The 20,530-nt window shown below is 46.3% G+C and overlaps 1 protein-coding gene across 1 annotated transcript in view; it reads right to left on the bottom strand.

Moving 5' to 3' along the window:
* Window positions 1–19,794, bottom strand: part of REEP5 (receptor accessory protein 5) — a 34,131-nt gene extending 14,337 nt beyond the window's left edge. The window contains exons 1-2 of the mRNA XM_049776099.1: window positions 19,677–19,794; window positions 19,414–19,507 (exon numbers count right to left, since the gene is read on the bottom strand). Of these exons, the coding sequence (XP_049632056.1) occupies window positions 19,414–19,507; window positions 19,677–19,794 (212 nt within the window). The remainder of the gene's footprint in view (window positions 1–19,413; window positions 19,508–19,676) is intronic.
* Window positions 19,795–20,530: the final 736 nt, after the last annotated feature.

The raw sequence follows: 20,530 nt of genomic DNA, 5'->3' as shown, positions 1-20,530 counted from the left end.
TAACAGTTGTGTAGTATTCCACTGTGTAGATGTACCACAGTCCCTTTATCCACTCATCTGTTCTTGGGCACTTGGATTTTTTCCAGACTCTGGCTATTGTGAATAGTGCTGCAATGAACATAGGAATATGCTTTTTCTGCATTGACATCACAGTGCTTTACATTAAAAATAAATTATAAAGCTCACTTTTGTGTTTAGCACTTTTTTTTTTAATTTTTTTTGTGTTTAGCACTTTTAAATACACATGTAGATAAAATATACTTGAGAGATTTTTTTTTTTTTTTTTGGTTTTTGGGTCACATCCGGCAGCACTTAGGGGTTACTCCTGGCTCTACACTCAGAAATCGCTCCTGGCAGGCTCGGGGACCATATGAGATGCTGGGATTCGAACCACCATCCTTCTGCAGGCAAGGCAAATGCCCTATCTCCATGCTATCTCTCCGGTCCCAAGATGGTTTTATTTTCATTTTGGTGTTGGAGATCAAGTCCAGGACTTCAGGGGGTATCAATTACAAGGCCTCAGAATGGACTCCCCAAAAATATTTCCAAAAAAACCCAGAAAAACAAAAACATGACATTAAACTAGGTTAGATCGAGGCCAGAGAGATAGTACAGGGATTAAGGCACTTGCATAGCACATGTCTAATCCTGGATTGATCTCAACACCAGGGTCAGCCAGGTCCAACGAGCATTGTCAGCCACATGCACGGTAAATGTGCTACCTACTGTGCTATAGCTCTGGCCCCCAAATTAAATGGTCTTTTAACTCAAACAAAGATCACTGAAGCAAGGAATCAAAGAGATTCCATGTGGAAAGTGAGGTCCGTGCCTCAGAGGCTGGTCAGTGTATTTTCTGTCCTAAAACTGAATGGAGAGTTATATGCCCTTCTTCACCAGCTCTTCTTCTACTGCAACTGGCATCTAAATGAGGAGCATGGAGGAGATGAAGGACTAGGCTGCCACAGTTCTGGGTCACATGTCTAATGAACTACAAGAAGCCAATCTGGTCTCAGCTCAGAAACTAACCAAGGAATAAAATCTAGATTTAGGGGCCGGTGAGGTGGCGCTAGAGGTAAGGTGTCTGCCTTGCAAGCACTAGCCAAGGAAGGACCGCGATTCGATCCCCCAGCGTCCCATATGGTCCCCCCAAGCTAGGGGCAATTTCTGAGCGCTTAGCCAGGAGTAACCCCTGAGCATCAAATGGGTGTGGCCCGAAAAAAAAAATCTAGATTTAACATGAGTCATCAGCATGAAAGCTTTAGCAGAGGTCTCAAACTCGTGGCCCGCGGGCCGTGTGGTCCTCCGTACAACATTTTGTGGCCCTGTCCTAGAGGAATCTTTTTTTTGTTTTGTTTTGTTTTAGTTGTTTGGGTCACACACCCCAATGTTCAAGGCTTACCACTGACTTTGCACTCAAGGATCACCCCGACTTTGCCTCCTGCACCCCCCAGGTAAATTGAGTTTGAGACCCCTGCTTTAGAGGAAGAAAAGTTGAGGTTCACTTCACAGGGCCCCTTCTTTGGCAGCTGAGGCTCCAGAAAGTATATGACTAAACATTCAGATCTGGGAATTCCAAGACAAAAAGGCACAAGTATGTAAATGCTCAGAAAGATTCCACATGATCTCAAACATAAAGAGAGGATTCAGCAGACCACGAAGGTAATAGCAAGAACAATACTTTTAACACTGTGGACAATGTTTGTTTACAAGGGGCATCAGTACCATAACCACAGAGCAAATTTATTCTAAAGATTACGTAAAGTCCCCCCAAAAGTTTTAGTGATACAATCAAGTGTGCCAGTCAACTAAGAATTCCTGAAACCAACATTATACTTCAGACCTTAAGCTAAAAGCTGAGGAGCCAGAGAGAGAGTGCAGCAAGGAAAACAGTTGCCTCGAAGAGGGTTGACCTGATTTTAATTCCTGGCACCATATGTGATTCCCCAAGTACCACCAGGAGTCTAGGCACAAAGTCAAGAGCAAGCCCTGAGCTCTTCCAGTGAAGGCCTCAAACACATAACTGCACACACAAATACCAAGAACTAAGAGTCAAAATACACTAAGACACTTCACAAAGACAATACTGATCTTTCTGCCTTGGTCATTTTTCCTCTTTTTGGGCCACACCCAGTTGTGCTCAAAGCTTTCTCCTGATTATGCACTCAGGATCACAGCTGGCAGGCTCGAATGACCATAGGAGGTGCCAGGGACCAAACTTTGGCCAGCTGCTGCATGCAAGGTAAGTGGCCTATCCACTGTATTATCTATTGCCCCAGCACCACCTTTGTGAATTTTATAGTCTCAACCTATAAATGATCAGACCTTCCTAAAGAGACCAGATCTAGATGTTGAATGGATTATTGCTGTATCACACCAGATCATATATATTTTCGATAAAATGTAATTTAATCCTAACATCTCACTGAAGATTTTACATCACTTTTGTTATTATTGTTCTTTAAAGAATTACAGCCAAAAGAAGTTATAGGTACATCTTATATATATTTCTTAGAAGAATGAGGGGCCAGAATAATAGTACAGTGGGTAGGGCGTGCCTTGTACGCAGTAGAGGTAGTGGGTACCTTCTATGCAGATGACCCTGGTTTGATCCCCCACAGCGTTCAGGAGTAATTTCTGAGCACAGAATCAGGAGCAAATCCCCCTGAGGACTGCTGGGGGCTACTCAAAAATTATTATAAATATTGGGGTTTCTGGGCCCAGAGAGATAGCACAGCGGCGTTTGCCTTGCAAGCAGCTGATCCAGGACCAAAGGTGGTTGGTTCGAATCCCGGTGTCCCATATGGTCCCCCGTGCCTGCCAGGAGCTATTTCTGAGCAGACAGCCAGGAGTAACCCCTGAACACCACTGGGTGTGACCCAAAAACTAAAAAAAAAAAAAATGAATATTGGGGTTTCTGACATTTTAGGATGAAGGCATTATGTTTCAGGATAATGTACCTAACAATATGTGGGAAACATATGCAACAAATAGCTTATAGGAGTTAAAAAAAAAAAAAAGACAAGAAAGCATGTGTTTATCTATTCCTCCTGCCCTGCCCTTTGCTATAATAGAGGGTCACACATAGTTGATTACGATGCTCACACACTGGTCATGGTACACAGATATGCGTGCACTTTTTGCTGTTGTACATCAAAGCATGCTGCTGGGATTATACTCAGCATGTAGGGTGGGACCAGGAATTAAGTTGGTGCATGCTCGTCAGGTAGGCATCATGTTGATAAACTCACTTCTGTGAGCAATGGACTGTTTAGATACACCAGGGTGACAACTAGCATTATTTGGGGGACTATGTGATGCCAGAGAGCGAATCCAGGACGAGCATTGCAAAGATTGTATTCCAGCCCTTTGAATTTTCATCAAATAAAATATATTAAATATTATATTATTTATATTTTACATTATATTATTTACATATTATATATAAATATATTTTTGAGACATAGCTGACATACAAGATTATAGGAGTTTCAAAAATATAACATAAAATAAACATCATAGTAATTCTAGTTACCATCCATCAGATCATTATAGTTATTCTGATTTGCATCTGTTAGTCAAGTTAACTTGAAGAATTTCCGCTTTCACCAGCCTACAATCCTACAGCCTCCAGCAATCATACTATATTTTGAATCTGCATGGTTTGCTTTAAGATTCCTTATGTAAGTGAGTTCATATGCTACTTGCCTATTTTTGTCTGAATTATGTCACTTAACCTCATTCCCTTGGGTTACCAAAATACCAAGGTTTTTTCCCATAACTAAGTCATGTTACCTTGACACAAGAAAATCTCTTTCAGGCCAACGTCAAAACTTTGTCAAATTTTTGTCAGAAATTTTGTCAAAAATTAGACCTTACTTAAATTTTCCGCCAAGAGATTTATGGTTTCAGGTTTTATATTCCATCCTTCTCAAGTCCATTTTTAGTTCATGTAATATAAAGCAGATAATGGCAGTTGATTCATTTGCCTGTGCTGCTTAAACAATTTTGTGTATCTGCATAATAAGAGATGACTACAGTTTTGTTTGTCTTGTTTTTGTTTCTGAACCAACACCAGCTGTGGTCAAGGATCACTCCTGGCAGTGTTTGAGGGGCCATATGTGGTGTGGTGCCGAAATGGAACTAGGAGTTATGCATACAGAACATATGCCTCACCTGCTGTCCTTGGTCCCAGCCCTAAGATCCCAAACTTAATGTTTAAAAACAAATAAATAAAAGAACAGGAATTATGTTCAGAAGACACATTTCAAGTTAAGTCAATTAACACTGGGTGGTGGAGCTGCACAATTTTACTTTTTTAACACATACTATCCTTTATCCAAGGAAAAGAAAGATTCTTTTCTCTTGGAAAGAATCAGGCAGGTGAGACTTGGTGTCCTTGTGAGGCTTGTTAACAACAAGAAGGAGCGTGAACATCAGACATATTCACTACATTTTTCTCTTCTTTCCTTATACACAAACTTCTCTAACCAAGGTCAGATACATGCTGGTACCTTAAAGCACCAAAGGCCACAAAACACACACACTCACACACTCTCTCTCCTCTCTCTCTTCTTCTTCTCCTCTTCTCCCTCCCCCTCCTCTCCCTCCAACTCACTCACATCTAACAAGCAAAGTAGATCTGGAAGAAAATATATTTAGAAGACTCAGAGCTATTTCTTCGACTCTATTACTAAATTTTTCTTCCTCTATCATGATGTCAGCAAGACTGTCCAACTGGGAAAGAATAAGACCTTACAGGTACAGTGTGTGGGGGTGGAGGGCACCTCTGGAGGATGATGGACCCAGAGCCATGAAAAACTAGAAAGCTCAATGGGAACTAAGCAACCTGAAAAATAATTTAAGGTAGGGCATTTGCCTTGCACGTGGCCAACCCCAACGGACCTCGGTGTGATTCTGGGCAACTCATGGTCCTCGAGCCTGCCAGGGGCAATTTCTGAGCGCAGAGCCAGGAATAACCCCTGACCACCACTGGATGTGACCCAGAAACAAAAACAAAAACAAACAAACAAACAAAAAAGAATTTAGGGTCAGACAGCTCAGGGTTGGCTAAGATGCAGGAGGTTCAATACCAACACTACATGAACCTCTGAGCATCACATGAACTGAGGACTACCCCAGGAGTGACCCTAATTACAAAGCCAAGAGTAGCCCCAAAGCACTGCTGGAAGTGGTCCAAAAAAACACCCCAAAAACACTTTTATTTGCTCAAGGATTTAAACAGCTTGTAATTACGAGGCCCATATGCATATACCCCTGATTACTACATATAACATAGAACTTGAGTGCATGGTTCATAAATAACAACCTAATCCAATTCCAACTAGTCAAGTGACAAGAAACCAAATTCTAGTATGTCTTCAAAGAAGTGAAATCTAATTTTAGTAGGAACACTAGATTTCACTTCTTTGAAATCTACTAAACTAGATTTAGCTAATGGTAGAATTTTAGTTTGGGGTCACACTCAACAGGCTCAAGGTCTACTACTAGAAATGTGCTCAGAAATGACAACAGCAGAGCTCGGGCAACTATGTGTGGTGTCAGGGATTTGAACCAGCTCACAGTTGTTTCAGCCACATACAAGGCAAGTGGCTTTCCTCCTGAACTATTTCTCCAGCCCCTAACTGATTTTTGAGGTGGGAATATTGGGCCACACCAAGCAGTGTTCAGAGCTTACTCCTGATTCTGCACTCAGGCATTATTCCTGCCAGGGCTTGATAAATCAAAGGGAATGCCAGGACTCGAACCTGAGTTAGCAGTGTACAAAGGAAATGTACCTGTTGGTTGTGTGCAAGGCAAATACCTGCCCTAGAATTAAATTTTACCAGATTTATTATTTTTATTATTAATTTATCTCTCAGGCTACAATTTCATTTTACCCCAGATATATTGTACTAACAGACTAACAGTGCATCAAACAAACCTATAATCTATTATTATAAAAAGATTTGAGGAGTGAGACTGGTATGAACTCTCGGGTTCTCCCTCACTTTTCACTCTTGGGATCACTACTGGTAGACTAAGGAACCATATGGAATGCCAAGGATTGAACTTGGGTTAGAGCATGAAAGGCAAATGTGTCCCCCACCCTCACCCCCCATGCTATCCTATTCCTCTGACCCTTGCTCCTTGGTGCTTGATTCTCTGGTACAAAAGGTAGGAAACCTTTTTCTGTAGAGGACCATTTGGATATGTATAACATCATTCATGGGCCATACAATATACTCTGACAGGCTGTGGCAGTTGATAAGAAGCAGCATCATTTATCAGGACCAGACCACAAGGCCTAGGGGCCAAACACTTGTCACCCTATCCTATAGTATAAAGTGCAATGCACACTGTATGATAAGCTAATTTCATAAATAAGATAAACCTATAAGACATCTCTAGAGCTGGTGAGAGAACAGCAGGCAGGGCACTTGTTTGATCCCTGACACTCTATATGGTCCCCTAAGTCTTCCAGGAGTGATCTCTCAGAACAGAAACAGTGGTAAGCCCTGAACACTACCACTGTGTCCCAAGAAAGAACAACCAAATAAAAACAAATCATTCATAACATCTATAGGAAGGATGGAAGGAAGGAAGGAAGGAAGGAAGGAAGGAAGGAAGGAAGGAAGGAAGGAAGGAAGGAAGGAAGGAAGGAAGGAAGGAAGGAAGGAAGGAAGGAAGGAAGGAAGGAAGGAAGGAAGGAAGGAAGGAAGAAGAGAGGGAGGGAGGGAGGGAGGGAGGGAGGGAGGGAGGGAGGGAGGGAGGGAGGGAGGGAGGGAGGGAGGGCTGGATCAGTGACTCACAGATCAAAGATTTTGGAGCTAAATTTTAGGGACATTCTTGGCCACATCCACCATGTGTTAGAACCATAATGGAAGATTCCTTGTGAGTCAAACGGAAGATGGAGAAAGCACTGATAGAGCATAGGCCAGGAGCCCAGCACACGCCCAGGCCTGACTTGCTTTAAGAGCAACCACCATTCCAGACGAGCAACTTCAGTTTATAGTCAAGGTTTCCAAATCTGTTCCAGGCAGCAGTGATACCCAGAAGACTATTCTTCCACAACAGGAAGATAAATTAAACAGAAGATGATTTTGTTTGCTCCATTTTACAGAGATGTTGCTGACAGTTTCCTGCATGCATCATTCAAACACCAGCATAAGGGTGCCCACTTCCTGCCGCCAAGGTCCCACAGATTCCTCCACTGGCACCACCCCACCCCCAAGTAAGTTGAGTTATCTCCAGTTCTGATGCCTAAGGCCATTTGTTGGAGCAGTTTTAAAAGATCAATGCTGGAAGCTAAAACAGTGCAGCAAAGGCATCAGAAACTATGATGGAGGTGCAACTCCAGCACTGGCAAGGATGGGCGCAAGAAGTTCAGCATCAGCCCAAGTGCCTTAAAAACTGTGAAGGGACAACCCAGACAGGCCTTCCTTGGATGAAAGAGGATCAAGCTGGAGAGAGCAGTGTCGTTTCCTGCCAGCAGATATCCTGGCTGGAGTCTCAGACTCTAGGATATACTCAGACATCATGTGACTGAGATAAGCTCCACTTCAGGTATCAGAATGATGAGCAAAGGCAGAATGAAATCAGGGCAGGTTTCTACATGACCAGACTTTAGTGTTTCAAATGCTAAAAAGTCTTTTTATTTTTGCTTTTCTGTCTATTTGTTTGCTTTGGAGCCACACCGGGTGATGCTCAAGTCCATCTGCAGTATCAGGGATCACAATGGGGCAAACCATGGGGCCTGCAAGATAGCATGGAAGTAAGGCGTTTGCCTTCCATGCAGAAGGATGGTGGTTCTGGTTTGAATCCCGGCATCCCATATGGTCCCCCGAGCCTGCCAGGAGCGATTTCTGAGCGTAGAGCCAGGAGTAGCCCCTGACGTTGCCGGTGTGACCCCCTCCCAAAAAAAAAAAAAAAAAAAACAATGGGGCAGACCACATACAAAGCAAGGACCTTAACCCCTCTGATCTCTCCAGCCCTCCTTACTTTTATAGCTTTAAATTTTTTTACCATATTATATCCTATTTTCTCAAACTTAATTAGTTGGTAATGTTATAGATAGCCACAAAATATTTGAAAATGCATGTTTTCACAACAGTTCTAAATACTATAGAGGAAGAGATTAAGCTGAAGACCAAGACCTTGCAGTCAGTCCTGAAAAGAGGAGCCTGAAAGAACAAACTGACCAAATTTCATGGTCTCTATAAAGAGCTTACTCTAATCACAGGCAATATTACAGAACATGTTAGAGCCCAGAAAATTTAAGATTAGGAATAATCATCTAATTCGCTCCTCAAAAATTCTCTCTATGGCACAGGCAAGGGGACATGGAAATGTCTTTACTAACTACAAAACATATTCACAAGCCATTATATGAACAGTTAATTACCTCTCCCATTTTCTTTATAACTCTTCATCTTAAAATAGTACTAATAAAATAAAAAATAATAAAATAAAATAGTACTAATAAAATAGTACTAATGCTAATACTGCTGAATCAGTCAAATGATGATGACAAAGGCAGTAAAATGTTTATGATTTCATTGTTACTTAAACTTACTGAACGCCAATTATATTTTTGATCCAGATGCCCTTCCCCCGGAAGTAACATTTGCTTGTGCTAAATGCTTCCCACTGAAGTGTGGGCATGCTTGCTCTCTGCTTTTAAGCTTTGTAACAAAGAACATACAGTTGCGAGGATCAAAAGTAATGTCATTGGAACAGAAGAAGCTTTGTAGAAGACGTCTTTGTTCCCAAGTTCTCAAGAGTAAGAAAGAAAACAAGGTAAGTTTGAATTCTCAAACATTCAAATGCATACACACACCCATACGAGAGAGCCAAATAAGCATCCTCCAGCACCACCAGCTTCATGCGGCTTCGCTGCAGATGACTATGCTTCTTTGAAACAGAAGCGGGTTCTAAACCGTAAGTCACAACACGTCAACTTCCTTAAATTCCACTTGAGCAAGGACCGCTTTTTTTGTTCTGTTTTCTTTTTAGGGCCACACCCACTGGTGCTCAGGGATCAATCCAGGTTGGCTCAGGGACCATATAGTGCTTGAACCCAGGTCACCTGCACGCAAGGCAAGCACCTTACCACTACACTATTGCTAGAGCTCATTGAGTTATATACCTCTAAACTGAGTCATCCAGGACCACAGAGAGTACCAGAGACAGGGCACATGCCTTGCACGCAGCCCACTCTAGTTCAATCCCCAGCGCACGTAGCCTTAGAGCATCCTGGGGTGCAGTTCAGGAAGCCACCACCACCACCACCACACTGAGTGATCCTGAGGGTGTCTGAGCACTACCGGGTGGCCCAGGTGCAAGAAGCAGCCCCACCTGGGGCCTTCACGCTGAGCAGCTGCCCAGTGACCAAGAATCACTGGACGAGCGCAGCCTCCTGAGCACCAATGAAGTCTCCTTCCCTCCAGGAGAAATAAGCTGAGTCTTTCCTTGTAAATCTCAGTTAACTAGCTTCAACCCTTACAGAACCAAATCCATTCTGTACATCCTTAGCTAAGAAGATGCTAACTCGTGGTTAGCTCTATCACAACTCTGTGTGCCACAGTGTTTCCCCAGTTCCTTTCTTTACCACCTTGTTTTTGTTTGGTTTTTGTTTTGGAACCACACTCAGTGGAGCTTACTCCTAGCTCTGAGCTTGAGCTTAGAAATTACTCCCAGGGGCCGGAGAGATAGCTTGCATGCAATCTTGGCGGTTCGAATCCCGGTATCCCGTATGGTCCCCTGAGCCTGCCAGGAGCAATTTCTGAGCGTAGAGTCAGGAGTAACCCCTGAGTGCTGCCAGGTGTGACCTAAAAACAAAAAAAAAAAAAAAAAAAAGAAGAAGAAGAAGAAGAAGAAGAAAGAAATTACTCCCAGTAGGCTCAGGGAGATAAGATGATGAAGCTAGAACCTAAGTCAGCTGCATGCAAGACAGTGTACCTACCTACCTTTTAGGGGTTATCCCCAACCCTACTCCTCCCCTAATATTTATTCCTCCTGACACGGAACTACAGGCAAAGATGTGTCCGCTCCTAAAATACAATTCAGAGGGCCATCCTCTGAGGGGCTTGCTCTGTGAGATAGAGGAAGTCTCTACAAGTAAATATTATCCTGCTGCCATTGTAGAATAAAGCAACCTGACAGATAAGAAATTGTAAGTGATATGCTCTAATGTAATCCATGCTCACAAGGCACTCCAAAAAAATTGAGTGCAGATTTCAATATCCTATCTGGAAGTGCCCAACTGATAAAATAAAAAGTGAACACCAGGGCCTGCAAGAGGGCTCAAAAATCTAGAGCACATGCCTAGAGTCCCAGATTCGATCACATTCCAGAAGGAGCTTCCCAAGGTGGGAGTAGCCCCCAGTAGGTGTCAGGTGTTGCACCCCTTCACAAAAATTAACACCAACAGTTCCATTTCCATCCTACAGAGTTAGGGCACATCCTGTGCCCCACTGAAACTGCCAATCAGGAATGACAGACAAGTTAAAAACATGGACTATAGGAGCAATGGCTCAGAGGTCAGGGCTTGTGTCTTGCCTGCACAAAGACCCAATTTCTTTTTTTTTTTGTTTTGTTTTTTGTTTTTGGGCCACACCCGGCGGTGCTCAGGGGTTACTCCTGGCTGTCTGCTCAGAAATAGCTCCTGGCAGGCACGGGGGACCATATGGGACACCGGGATTCGAACCAACCACCTTTGGTCCTGAATCGGCTGCTTGCAAGGCAAACGCCGCTGTGCTATCTCTCCGGGCCCACAAAGACCCAATTTCAATCCCCAGCAGCACAAAGGCCCTGAGCAATGCCACAGCTGCCCGTGTCCCCAGCATCACAGGCCCGAGCACTGACCCCTGTAATAAGTTGTTTTCCCACAGTTCCCAGAAGGGAAAGGGATATCCTATATCCCCTGTCTGGGGAGGATAGGAGAAGTTGGTTCGGTAGTAATTCCCCACAATAAGTAATGCACAGAGATGTGGACGTTATAGCAGGCAAGAAAACTCACACTGCAAGCTGTTCACCCACAAGTCAGTCGCTCCACCATGTGGAACCACAAGCCTAGGTGGCAGCTAAGCTAAGCTCTCCTGCCTCCCATTTACTGAGATCCGATCAAAGCCCCTCCCCCTTGGGGCTGAGAGATAGTGCAGGGGTAGAGCATTTGCCTTGCACGCTGCTGATCCAGGACAGAGGTCGGTTCGATCCCCGGTGTCCCATACGGTCCCCCAAGCCAGGAGCGATTTCTGAGCGCATAGCCAGGAGTAACCTCTGAGCGTCACGAGGTGTGGCCCAAAAAACCAAAACCAAACAAAAAAAAGCCCCTCCCCAGGGGAAGGAGAAAAAGCCAGATGAAAAGCAATGGGAAAACAAGACCAACAGAAAATAAAGATACAAAAGGGAACTATTTCAAAGGCCTCAATTTACCTCACAGACCCCCAGAACAAGTATAGCCATGAGTGACCCCGAGGCCCCTAAGACATGCCCTGTTACTTCTTTGTCTCTGTATCCTTACCTGTAAAAGGGAATAATCATATCAGTGCCATCACAGGCTGTCATGAGTCTTACAGGATACATATCTTTCAGGTTCATGTGCATGGAGAGCAAAGTGTCAGTGATGTGAATGGTACACAAGTGCTCAGAATTAAGGGAAAAGTAAGGGGGTACAGGAGATAACATTTACAATAAGCTCACAAAGATATGCAGAACATAAGATAAAAACACTGAAACATCAAGGACCTAACAGACCTCAGAACTCTGAACTCTAGCATATTTCTTTTTTTTTTGTTTTTGGGTCACACCTAGCAGCACTCAGGGAGATCAGACATCGCTCCTAGCAGGCTTGGGGGACAATATGGGATGCCAGGGTTAAACTGGGTCCGTCCAGGGTTGGACGTGTGCAAAGCAGACTCCCTACAGCTCTGGCCCATGAACTCCAGCATATTTCGTACCATTTTAGCTAAAACATTCTGTGTGTGCTTTAACTTCTCTGTACAGTTATATCAGTTCCAGCCTGTATATGATGTAGGGATGCAAATTCTATCTTGTTCTACCCCTGCATCATTTGAAATACACAGGAAGCAAAGTTCACAGCTAATTCTGAGGGTCCAGGAACTCAGTCTGTTCTTTAAGAAAATATATGAAGGCTTCGGAGATAGCTCGGTGGACTGAAGAGTGGTTTACATGTAGGTCTGGGTTCAATCCCTAGCTCTACATGATACTGTAAATATTGTCAAGAATGACTCCACATACACACCTTAAGCATCAAAAATAACTAGCCCCGGGGCCGGGCGGTGGCGCTAAAGGTAAGGTGCCTGCCTTGCCTACGCTAGCCTTGGACGGACCGCGGTTCGATCCCCCGGTGTCCCATATGGTCCCCCAAGCCAGGAGCAACTTCTGAGCACATAGCCAGGAGTAACCCCTGAGCATTACCAGGTGTGGCCCAAAAACCAAAACCAAAAAAAAAAAAATTAACTAGCCCCTGAGCACTACCAGATGTGACACAAAAGCCAAAAACAGTGAGATATATATGTACATCTATATAAAATATTAAGAGGACCTAAATAGATTTTTTCTTAGATATTTTTAAATTGCTACATTGGAGTTGTAAAAACTGTACAAGGGTTAAGACACAAGGGTTGCACGCAGCCAACCTTGATTCAAATCTCCAGCCCCACATACGGTTCCCTGAGGTCCTCCAGGAATAATTTCTGAACACAGAACCAGAACTGCCAGTGTGCCCCCAAAATAAACCAAAACAAGTTTCTAAATAGGAAAGAAGGCAAACTATCTTCTTTTTCTCCACAAAGCAAAATAAAATAAAAAGGCACTGAATCCCATCCCTGCATGGTTCCATATGAAGAGAGGAGTGGGGAGAGAAACAAAATGCCATTAATCTAAAGTCTGAATTACATTAACTGTAACCTAGCTTGCTGTGAACCTAAGTACAGCCATGACAGGCTCAAGTTTTAAGGAACAAAGACCAGACCAGAACAGCCAGTTTCAGGAACTTTGAGGGCATGTTCTAAAATAGATAAAACAGCAACGCTTGGGGGTCTGTGGGTGGACAAGGTCATGGGCGCCCAGTGGGTGCTCAAGCCCCTCCTCTACTACTTCAGCTGACGCAGACCCCAAAGCCTATAAACCCACAATATTTCACTCTAAATAACTAACCCTAAAAGTAAATATCCTAGATAATAGTCAATCAACTTAAAGGTTAATTGTGATGGTCTAAAGCCTCTGTAAACCTATTAAAAGGAGCATGAGAGGGCCGGAGAGATAGCATGGAGGTAGGACGTTTGCCTTGCATGCAAAAGGATGGTGGTTCGAATCCCGGCATCTCATATGGTCCCCTGAGCCTGCCAGGAGAGATTTCTGAGCGTAGAGCCAGGAGTAACCCCTGAGCGCTGCCGGGTGTGACCCCCCCCCCCAAAAAAAAAACCAAAAAAAAAAAAAAATAAAAAAGGAGAGCTGAGAGCTCAGTAAGGGGTCTTTGCCTTAGAGGGGTGACCCCAGCATGCTGGTAAGTAAACTCCCATGCCCTATTGCAGTGCTGTTCATCTCCAAGGTGGTCTTTGTGGGATGGATCTTGAATTCAGAGCTAACACTCTGAGGGAGTTACCCCCAGAGACAGCCTATGAGGTGCCACATACTACCAAATAGTGCCACTGATGCTGTTAAAGCAGGTCTGAACAGAGACAAAAAAGCTGCATGCAGGCTGCATGCCTGGTATCTCAAACAGAGATACCAGGGTTTCTAGGACTGCGGTACAGAAGAAATGGGGAGAGGCTATTCGCTCGCTCACCTTTAGAGGTGAGAAAATAGGCGCTGATAACGCTGCAAACTTCACGAATGCACTAACCACTAACTGCTTGCTTTGCATGTGAAATATGTTTCAGGAACAAAATCTGTAGGTGTGACGGCCACATTCTAGAGAGGTTTCTATTATAGGCCTCGCCTATAATATGTCCTCTTACCTTCCTGGGGTTAAAAGGAAGTGGGAACTGGGCAATAACTCCTATAGCTCTGGATAACAAGAATAGATTCACACTTCTCACTGCCTGTGAGAAGCAGTTCAGGAGCTCATGAGGGAAAGTAGGCCACAGAAAGGAAGAGCAGGAAGGGGCACCCTCCAGCCCTGCACCATCCACATAAACACCACGTCTCCTCTCCTTGGTCACACTGCCACATGCCAGGGCCTGCCTGGCAGCCACACCCACACATTTCCCAGGGCGGTGAATCATAGGAGAGCCAGGCAGCCTCAGGCGCCTTTCCAGAGGGTGTCCCTGCCCTGTGGCCAGGCTGGGTTTGGCCTTTATTACCATCTTGGGCCCCTCCCCGTCATAGCCAGGGAAAGCAGGCTTTTTAAGATCATTTTTTTAAACTGAATTATCAGGAGATAGTTACAAAGTTGTTCCTACTTGTGTTTCAGGCCTACAATGTTTCAGCACCCATCCCTTCACCAGTGGCCACGTCCTGCCACAATGTCTGCTGCCTGCCTCTGTGGTCTGCAGACACCCGTCTTTTTTCCCTTTTAGGCCCTGTGGTTTGCAATACTGTTACTGAAAGGGTATCAGGCATATCACTTACCTCCTTTCAGCTCTCCCTTCTTGTCCAGAGAGATCACTTCCCACTGTCATTCTTCTGGTGGTCCCTTCTCTGCACTCTAACTTCTCAGTCCCTAACTGCACCCTACCCTGTGACAAACTTCACCATGGACCAGTCCTTGGCCAGGGAAGCTTTGACAGCAGCACAAGCATGCAGTTTTCAGGAACTGGCAGACTTTGGGCAGGTTGCCAATTGTTTCCAGTGAGCACAGCAGCCAGAGGGAACCTTAGTATGCTAAGTCATCTTATGTCATCCCTATTTAAAACCACACAAGGTGACCAGAAAACAGGCTAACTTAAAAAAAAAAAAAAAAACCTTAAAATAAAAATGCAGAGCAAGATAGTATAGCAGGTGGAGCATCCACCCCACTGGCCAGGGTTTGATCCCCAGAACCCCAAGTCCATTAGGAGTGATAACTGAGTGTAAAGACAAACCTGAGTGCCACCAGGTATGGCCCAAAAACAAAAAATAAATACATAAATAAAATTAAAATGCACGCTCACTCTCATAACAGCCCTGCTGGGTGGGCCTTACCCTGTACCTCCACCCACTTCCCAAATTCCCTCAGAACTCCCAGTAATTCCTCCACCAGCTGGCACACTTAGCCCTTGCACCTGCCATGATCCCAGGCTTTGGCGCCACTGTTAATGCAGACCACAGGAGGATCTCACTACATTGACTCCTGCCAGGTACCCAGGTTCCGGTTGTTTGTTTGCAGCCTCAGTGACCAAACCTGGGCCTCACACAGGAAGATGCACACTTTAGCCCTGAGTCACACCCCTAGCCCGTTTTCTTCGTAGGGATCAGCATACCCCCCACCTCTTGCTGCTTGCCCTGGGGGACTGGTCACTCACACAGATGCAGAGCACATCCAGCTTAGTTCCTGCTATATCCCAGGTACTTCCACCATCGCTGGCACTTAGCTGGTACCTGACTGTTACTAAATAAACATGAAAAATGAAGTAACTGGCTGGGAAAACCAGAATTATAAAAAACAATAAGAAAAATGAAACTGAAGGGAATCACAGACCATATTTTAAAAGACACTGAATTAGTTGGTAATTTCAAGTACATACTTTCTGACAATGATACATTCAGTCGAATCAGTGAAGGAGTGAAAAAGGTCCTGATTAGCCTAATACAACACAAACTGTTTTCACACTTGTGACAGGGTCTAAATACTTTATACCAGGTACACAGTTCAACTTCTTGGCCCTCTTTCACAAGTAGAGCTTGGCTATTGATCATTCCCAGCAGAAGGAGGCCATTCCCATCCCTCTGTTTTATGCCATTTGGGGGGAGGTCACACTTGGCTGCGCTCAGGGGTTACTCCTGGCTCTATGATCAGAAATCGCCCCTGGCAGGCTCAGGGGACCATATGGGATGCTGGGATTCAAACCACCATTTACAAGGCAAACACCCTACCTCCATGCTATCTCTCCAGTCCCCCCGTTTTATGCCTTTTTTTGTTTATTTAGGGTCACACCCCTGGCAGCGCTCAGGGTTCCTCCTGGCTCTACACTCAGAAATCGCTCCTGGCTAGGAGTAACCCCTGAGCGCTGCCGGGTGTGACCCAAAAACCAAAAAAAAAAAAAAAAAAAAAAAAAAAAGGGAAGAAATCACTCCTGGCAGGCTCGAAGGACCATATGGGATCCCAGGATTCAAACCACCATCCTTCTGTATGCAAGGCAAACGCTCTACCACCATGCTATTTCTCTGGCCCTGTTTTATGCCATTTGTAAGGGTAACAGGGGTGAAGTGCTTACTTTACAAGTGGTCAACTTCCGTTCGATTCCCAGCATTCTCTATGATCCTGCCAGGAGTGATCTCTGAACACAGATCCAGGAGTAAGCCCTGAGTACTGCCAGATGTAGCCCAAACCATCACACCCCACCAAAAATAGAGGGTACACATCACCATTGCCACACAAGAGCATGAGTCCTCAACTTTGGGTGCATCTTAGAATCCTTAAAAACTATAAAAGAACTTTTAAAAATTATAAACTGAGACTATGAAAATAACTAGCAACAATCTTAGCAGCATAATGTTGCAAAGTCCATCCCCACCATCTCCACGTGCACCAGTGATCCCCAGTTATATCACAGTCCCGTATGGTGTAACCATGAGCATCAAAGCCTTGTTAATTTTGTCTTAAATCATGAAATTCTCTTCATTAAGTTTTTTTTTTTTTTTAACAAAATGCCATCAAGGGGCCGGAGCAGTGGCACTAGAGGTAAGGCATCTGCCTGGCCCGTGCTAACCTAGGATAAACCAAGGTTCAACACCCCCCACAGCATAGCATATGGTCCCCCAAGCCAGGAGCTATTTCTGAGCACATAGCCAGGAGTAACCCCTGAACGTCACCAGGTGTAACCCAAAAACAAAAACAAAAACAAAAAATTCCATCAAGATCTTCAATGTCACTGCCTTAAATAGAGTAGAAATATAAGTATGCTTTGAAATATTTAACGTTAATAAAATATTTCTAAAATATGTCAAACTTACTCAAAATATGACAATCTCTATTACACAGAATTCCTAGCAACAGAAACATTTAGATCTTTGTAAGAATATTTCCCAAAGTAGGCAATATTACCCCTCGGAGGTAGCAGCAGTCAACAATCCAGGGGGACCTACTGTGAAAGGGGTGCAATAAGCCACAGGGCTGAAGCACAGACTGCACACAGGAGGCCCAAGTTCCATCCCTGGCATTACATGGTTTCCTGAACACCTCAGGATGTGACCACAACAAAACAAAAGGAAGAAGAATGACTACGCATAAAACTAAAACTAGTTGACTTAAAATTAAAATATGAGTAAGAAATGGCTCCTCCTAGAATTAACCCATTTCTGGTCAAGAAGTATATTCTGGGGCCGGAGAGATAGCACCGCGGTAAGGTGTTTGCCTTAGACGCAGAAGGACGGTGCTTCGAATCCCAGTATCCCTATGGTCCCCTGAGCCTGCCAGGAGCGATTTCTGAGCATAGAGCCAGAAGTAACCCCTAAGCGCTGCTGGGTGTGACCAAAAAAAAAAAAAAAAAAGAAGTATTTTCTATTTCTCTTCTCATCTTAGCCATATTCATTTCCCCTGAAACACAAATCTAGACACACCCAAGTAAGAAATTTCAGCTTCCAAAAGCCCACACCAATGGCCAAATCCCACCAAGAGTAACTAGTCATATATCAAGCAACACTGACAAAGAATACTTTGTTTTTGAAAATCCATTTTCCTTGCTAATTCCACAGAACTCGGGCAGCTAAGCAGTTATCCAACTGTTACACAAGATTTCTTCCCAATAATACCTAAAGCACAAACGTGCAAAGTGGTTCAAAATCTTTAAAAGTACTCCTGAAATGGAATATAAAAATAGAAATTTAGTGTTAGAATATTTTGTCTGTTGCACAGACAGAATGATCGGCCATTTGGAATCAGGGTTGCTTCTGGACTCCCAATAGATGTATTTACCATGAGATGACATTTCATGGAAAACTGTGTAGCTTTGTCAATGCACAGATCAAACCAGTTTTCCTGGTCTACCTTTGGAATCCTTTGGTATACACATAAAATCTGGATGGTACTTGGCAAATAGTGCTAGAAAGAGTTTATTAGCTTAATGGGAAGGCCTTGTAATGTGGCTGGACTTTGCGATAGCCAGTCTATATCAAAAATACAGTAACTACCACTTACCTCATTCAGTTTAATTGCCCACATAAAAACTTCTAATACCGTTTTCCTCCATTCATTAAATTCTAACCTGGCCACTGAGAGATACATAATAATGTTTAGTCTCCTGGCTGAAGGTTTTTCTTCCTTAGAAAGGATTTTTCTTCCGTATCTCTATTGGGGCTGGAATGATAGTGCAGTGGTAGGGTGTTTGCCTTGCACACGCTGACCCAGGACGGACCTCGGTTGGATTTGTGGCGTCCCATATGGTCCCCCAAACCAGGAGCGATTTCTGAGTGCAGAGCGAGGAGTAAGCCCTGAGCGTCGCCGGGTGTGGCTCAAACCAGAAACAGAAACAAAAATCGTATGTCTATGAGTGGAGAAGATGAGTGACAAATGGAGTGAAAATTAAACCCAGCAGCTTTGTTGGGAAGACTGGTATGGCAAAACAATCTTCATTGATGGAGAAGAGAGACTCCAATTTGCTTTTCTGCTTTGATCTGAGCCGAGAAGCAGCAACGGTCAGAGGTTATTTCTGGCTCTGTGCTCCTGAATGACTCCTGGAGGCGCTCGGGGGAGCCATATGGGACGTAGAGGATCAAATCTAGATCCGTTGTGTGCGAGGCGAGCGCCCTATTTTCCCCCCCTGCCGACCCCTATTTGTATTTGAATGCATGGAAAAGGGATCCTGGCGAGTATGTTCCAAAGAAATACTAATGGAACCTCAATGAATAGCCCAAGTGAAGGTCCCGGTCTGGATTTTCCTTTAGCTCCGTGGTGTAAAGACCACCACGATATATGTTCTATGTGTATCATATCATCTATATCATGCGTGATACTATTCGATATTAAGCGTCTGTCAAGGGAACGGGCACACGTTTGGTGGGGCTGGTTTTGGGGTTTTCGGTTCGGGGCTGCTGGCGGCTGTGCTCGCGGCGGCTCCTGGGAAGCGGGCGCGGAGCCTCACGGCAGGCGGGTCTTGGTCTCCCGCGTCCTCCCTTCCAGGGATTCTCTTGTCTCGCCTCTTGTTTCCCGGGAAAGCCACGCCGCCGCCGGGCCTCCCCCCGGCTGCGCTCGGCGCGGCTCCCGGGGAGTCGGGCGCCCCGGGCCGGCCGTCCGGCCCCCGCGGTACTCACGAGACGTAGGCCGGGTAGCCGAAGCCGATGAGGTTGCACAGCAGCGACGCTCCGCAGCCGAACGCCAGGTACAGCGCCACCAGCGCCGCGACGCCTGGGGAGGGGACACGGGCGCGGGGGACTCAGCCGAGGGGCCCGCCGCCCGCCGCCCAGGGACCCGCCGCCCGCCCGCCCTTGCCCGCCCCTGCCCGCCGCCCGCCGCCCAGGGACCCGCCGCCCGCCCGCCCTTGCCCGCCGCCCCTGCCCGCCGCCCCGGCCCGCACCGAGCGCGATGTAGCAGCGGTCCACGCCGCTCTTGGCCTCCAGCCGCGCCAGCAGGTCGGTCAGGCGGTTCTGCTCGTGCAGGAACTGCTCCAAGCGGCGCCTCAGGTTGGCGGCCATGGCGGGAGGGACGGGAGAGAGGGACGGAGGGACGGACGGACGGAGGGACGGAGGGACGGAGGGACGGAGGGACGGACGAGGGAGCCGCGGGCCTGGGGCGGGCCTGGGCGGCGGCGCGGGCGCGTCTTCCGGCCGGGCTGTGCTGCGCGCGCGCGCGCTCGCCGCCTCGTCAGAGCGCCGGGGCTCGCGCGCGCCTCCCGGGGCGGCCCCGCCCTCCCTCCTTTCCTCCCTCCCGCCCTCCTTTCCTCCCTCCCGCCCTCCTTTCCGCCCTCCCGCCCTCCTTTCCTCCCTCCCGCCCTCCTTTCCGCCCTCCCTCCCTTCCTCCCTCCCTCCCTTCCTCCCTCCCTACCTTCCTCCCTCCCTCCCTTCCTCCCTTCCTCCCTCCCTCCTTTCCTCCCTCCCTCCCGCCCTCCCCCGGGCCCGAGGCCGGATCCCCGCTTCCCCCTTGGGGACAGGGCGCTGAGGAGCGCCAGCCGCTCCCGCGCACTCCCGCGCCCCGGAACCTCGGCGCCTCGCTCGCCCGGGACCCCACGGCGGGCACCGCGTGCCTGGCGCCAGCCCGCGCGCGAAGCTTCCGAAGCGCGCTCGGCCCTCAGACCACGACGCCCGAACCCGGGTCCAGGACTGGCCCCCCACGACACCCCGAAGTCGCGCCGCTTCCCCGCGCGCGCCGTCCACTTCCCCCCGACGTGCACACCAGGGCCCAGCCCGAGCACGGCACGTCCGCCTTCCCGGG

Source organism: Suncus etruscus, chromosome 6 (assembly GCF_024139225.1).
Source record: "Suncus etruscus isolate mSunEtr1 chromosome 6, mSunEtr1.pri.cur, whole genome shotgun sequence".
Lineage (NCBI taxonomy): Eukaryota > Metazoa > Chordata > Mammalia > Eulipotyphla > Soricidae > Suncus > Suncus etruscus.
The sequence above is the reverse complement of the archived record's forward strand: the minus strand, read 5'-3'. Positions and strand labels throughout refer to the sequence as shown.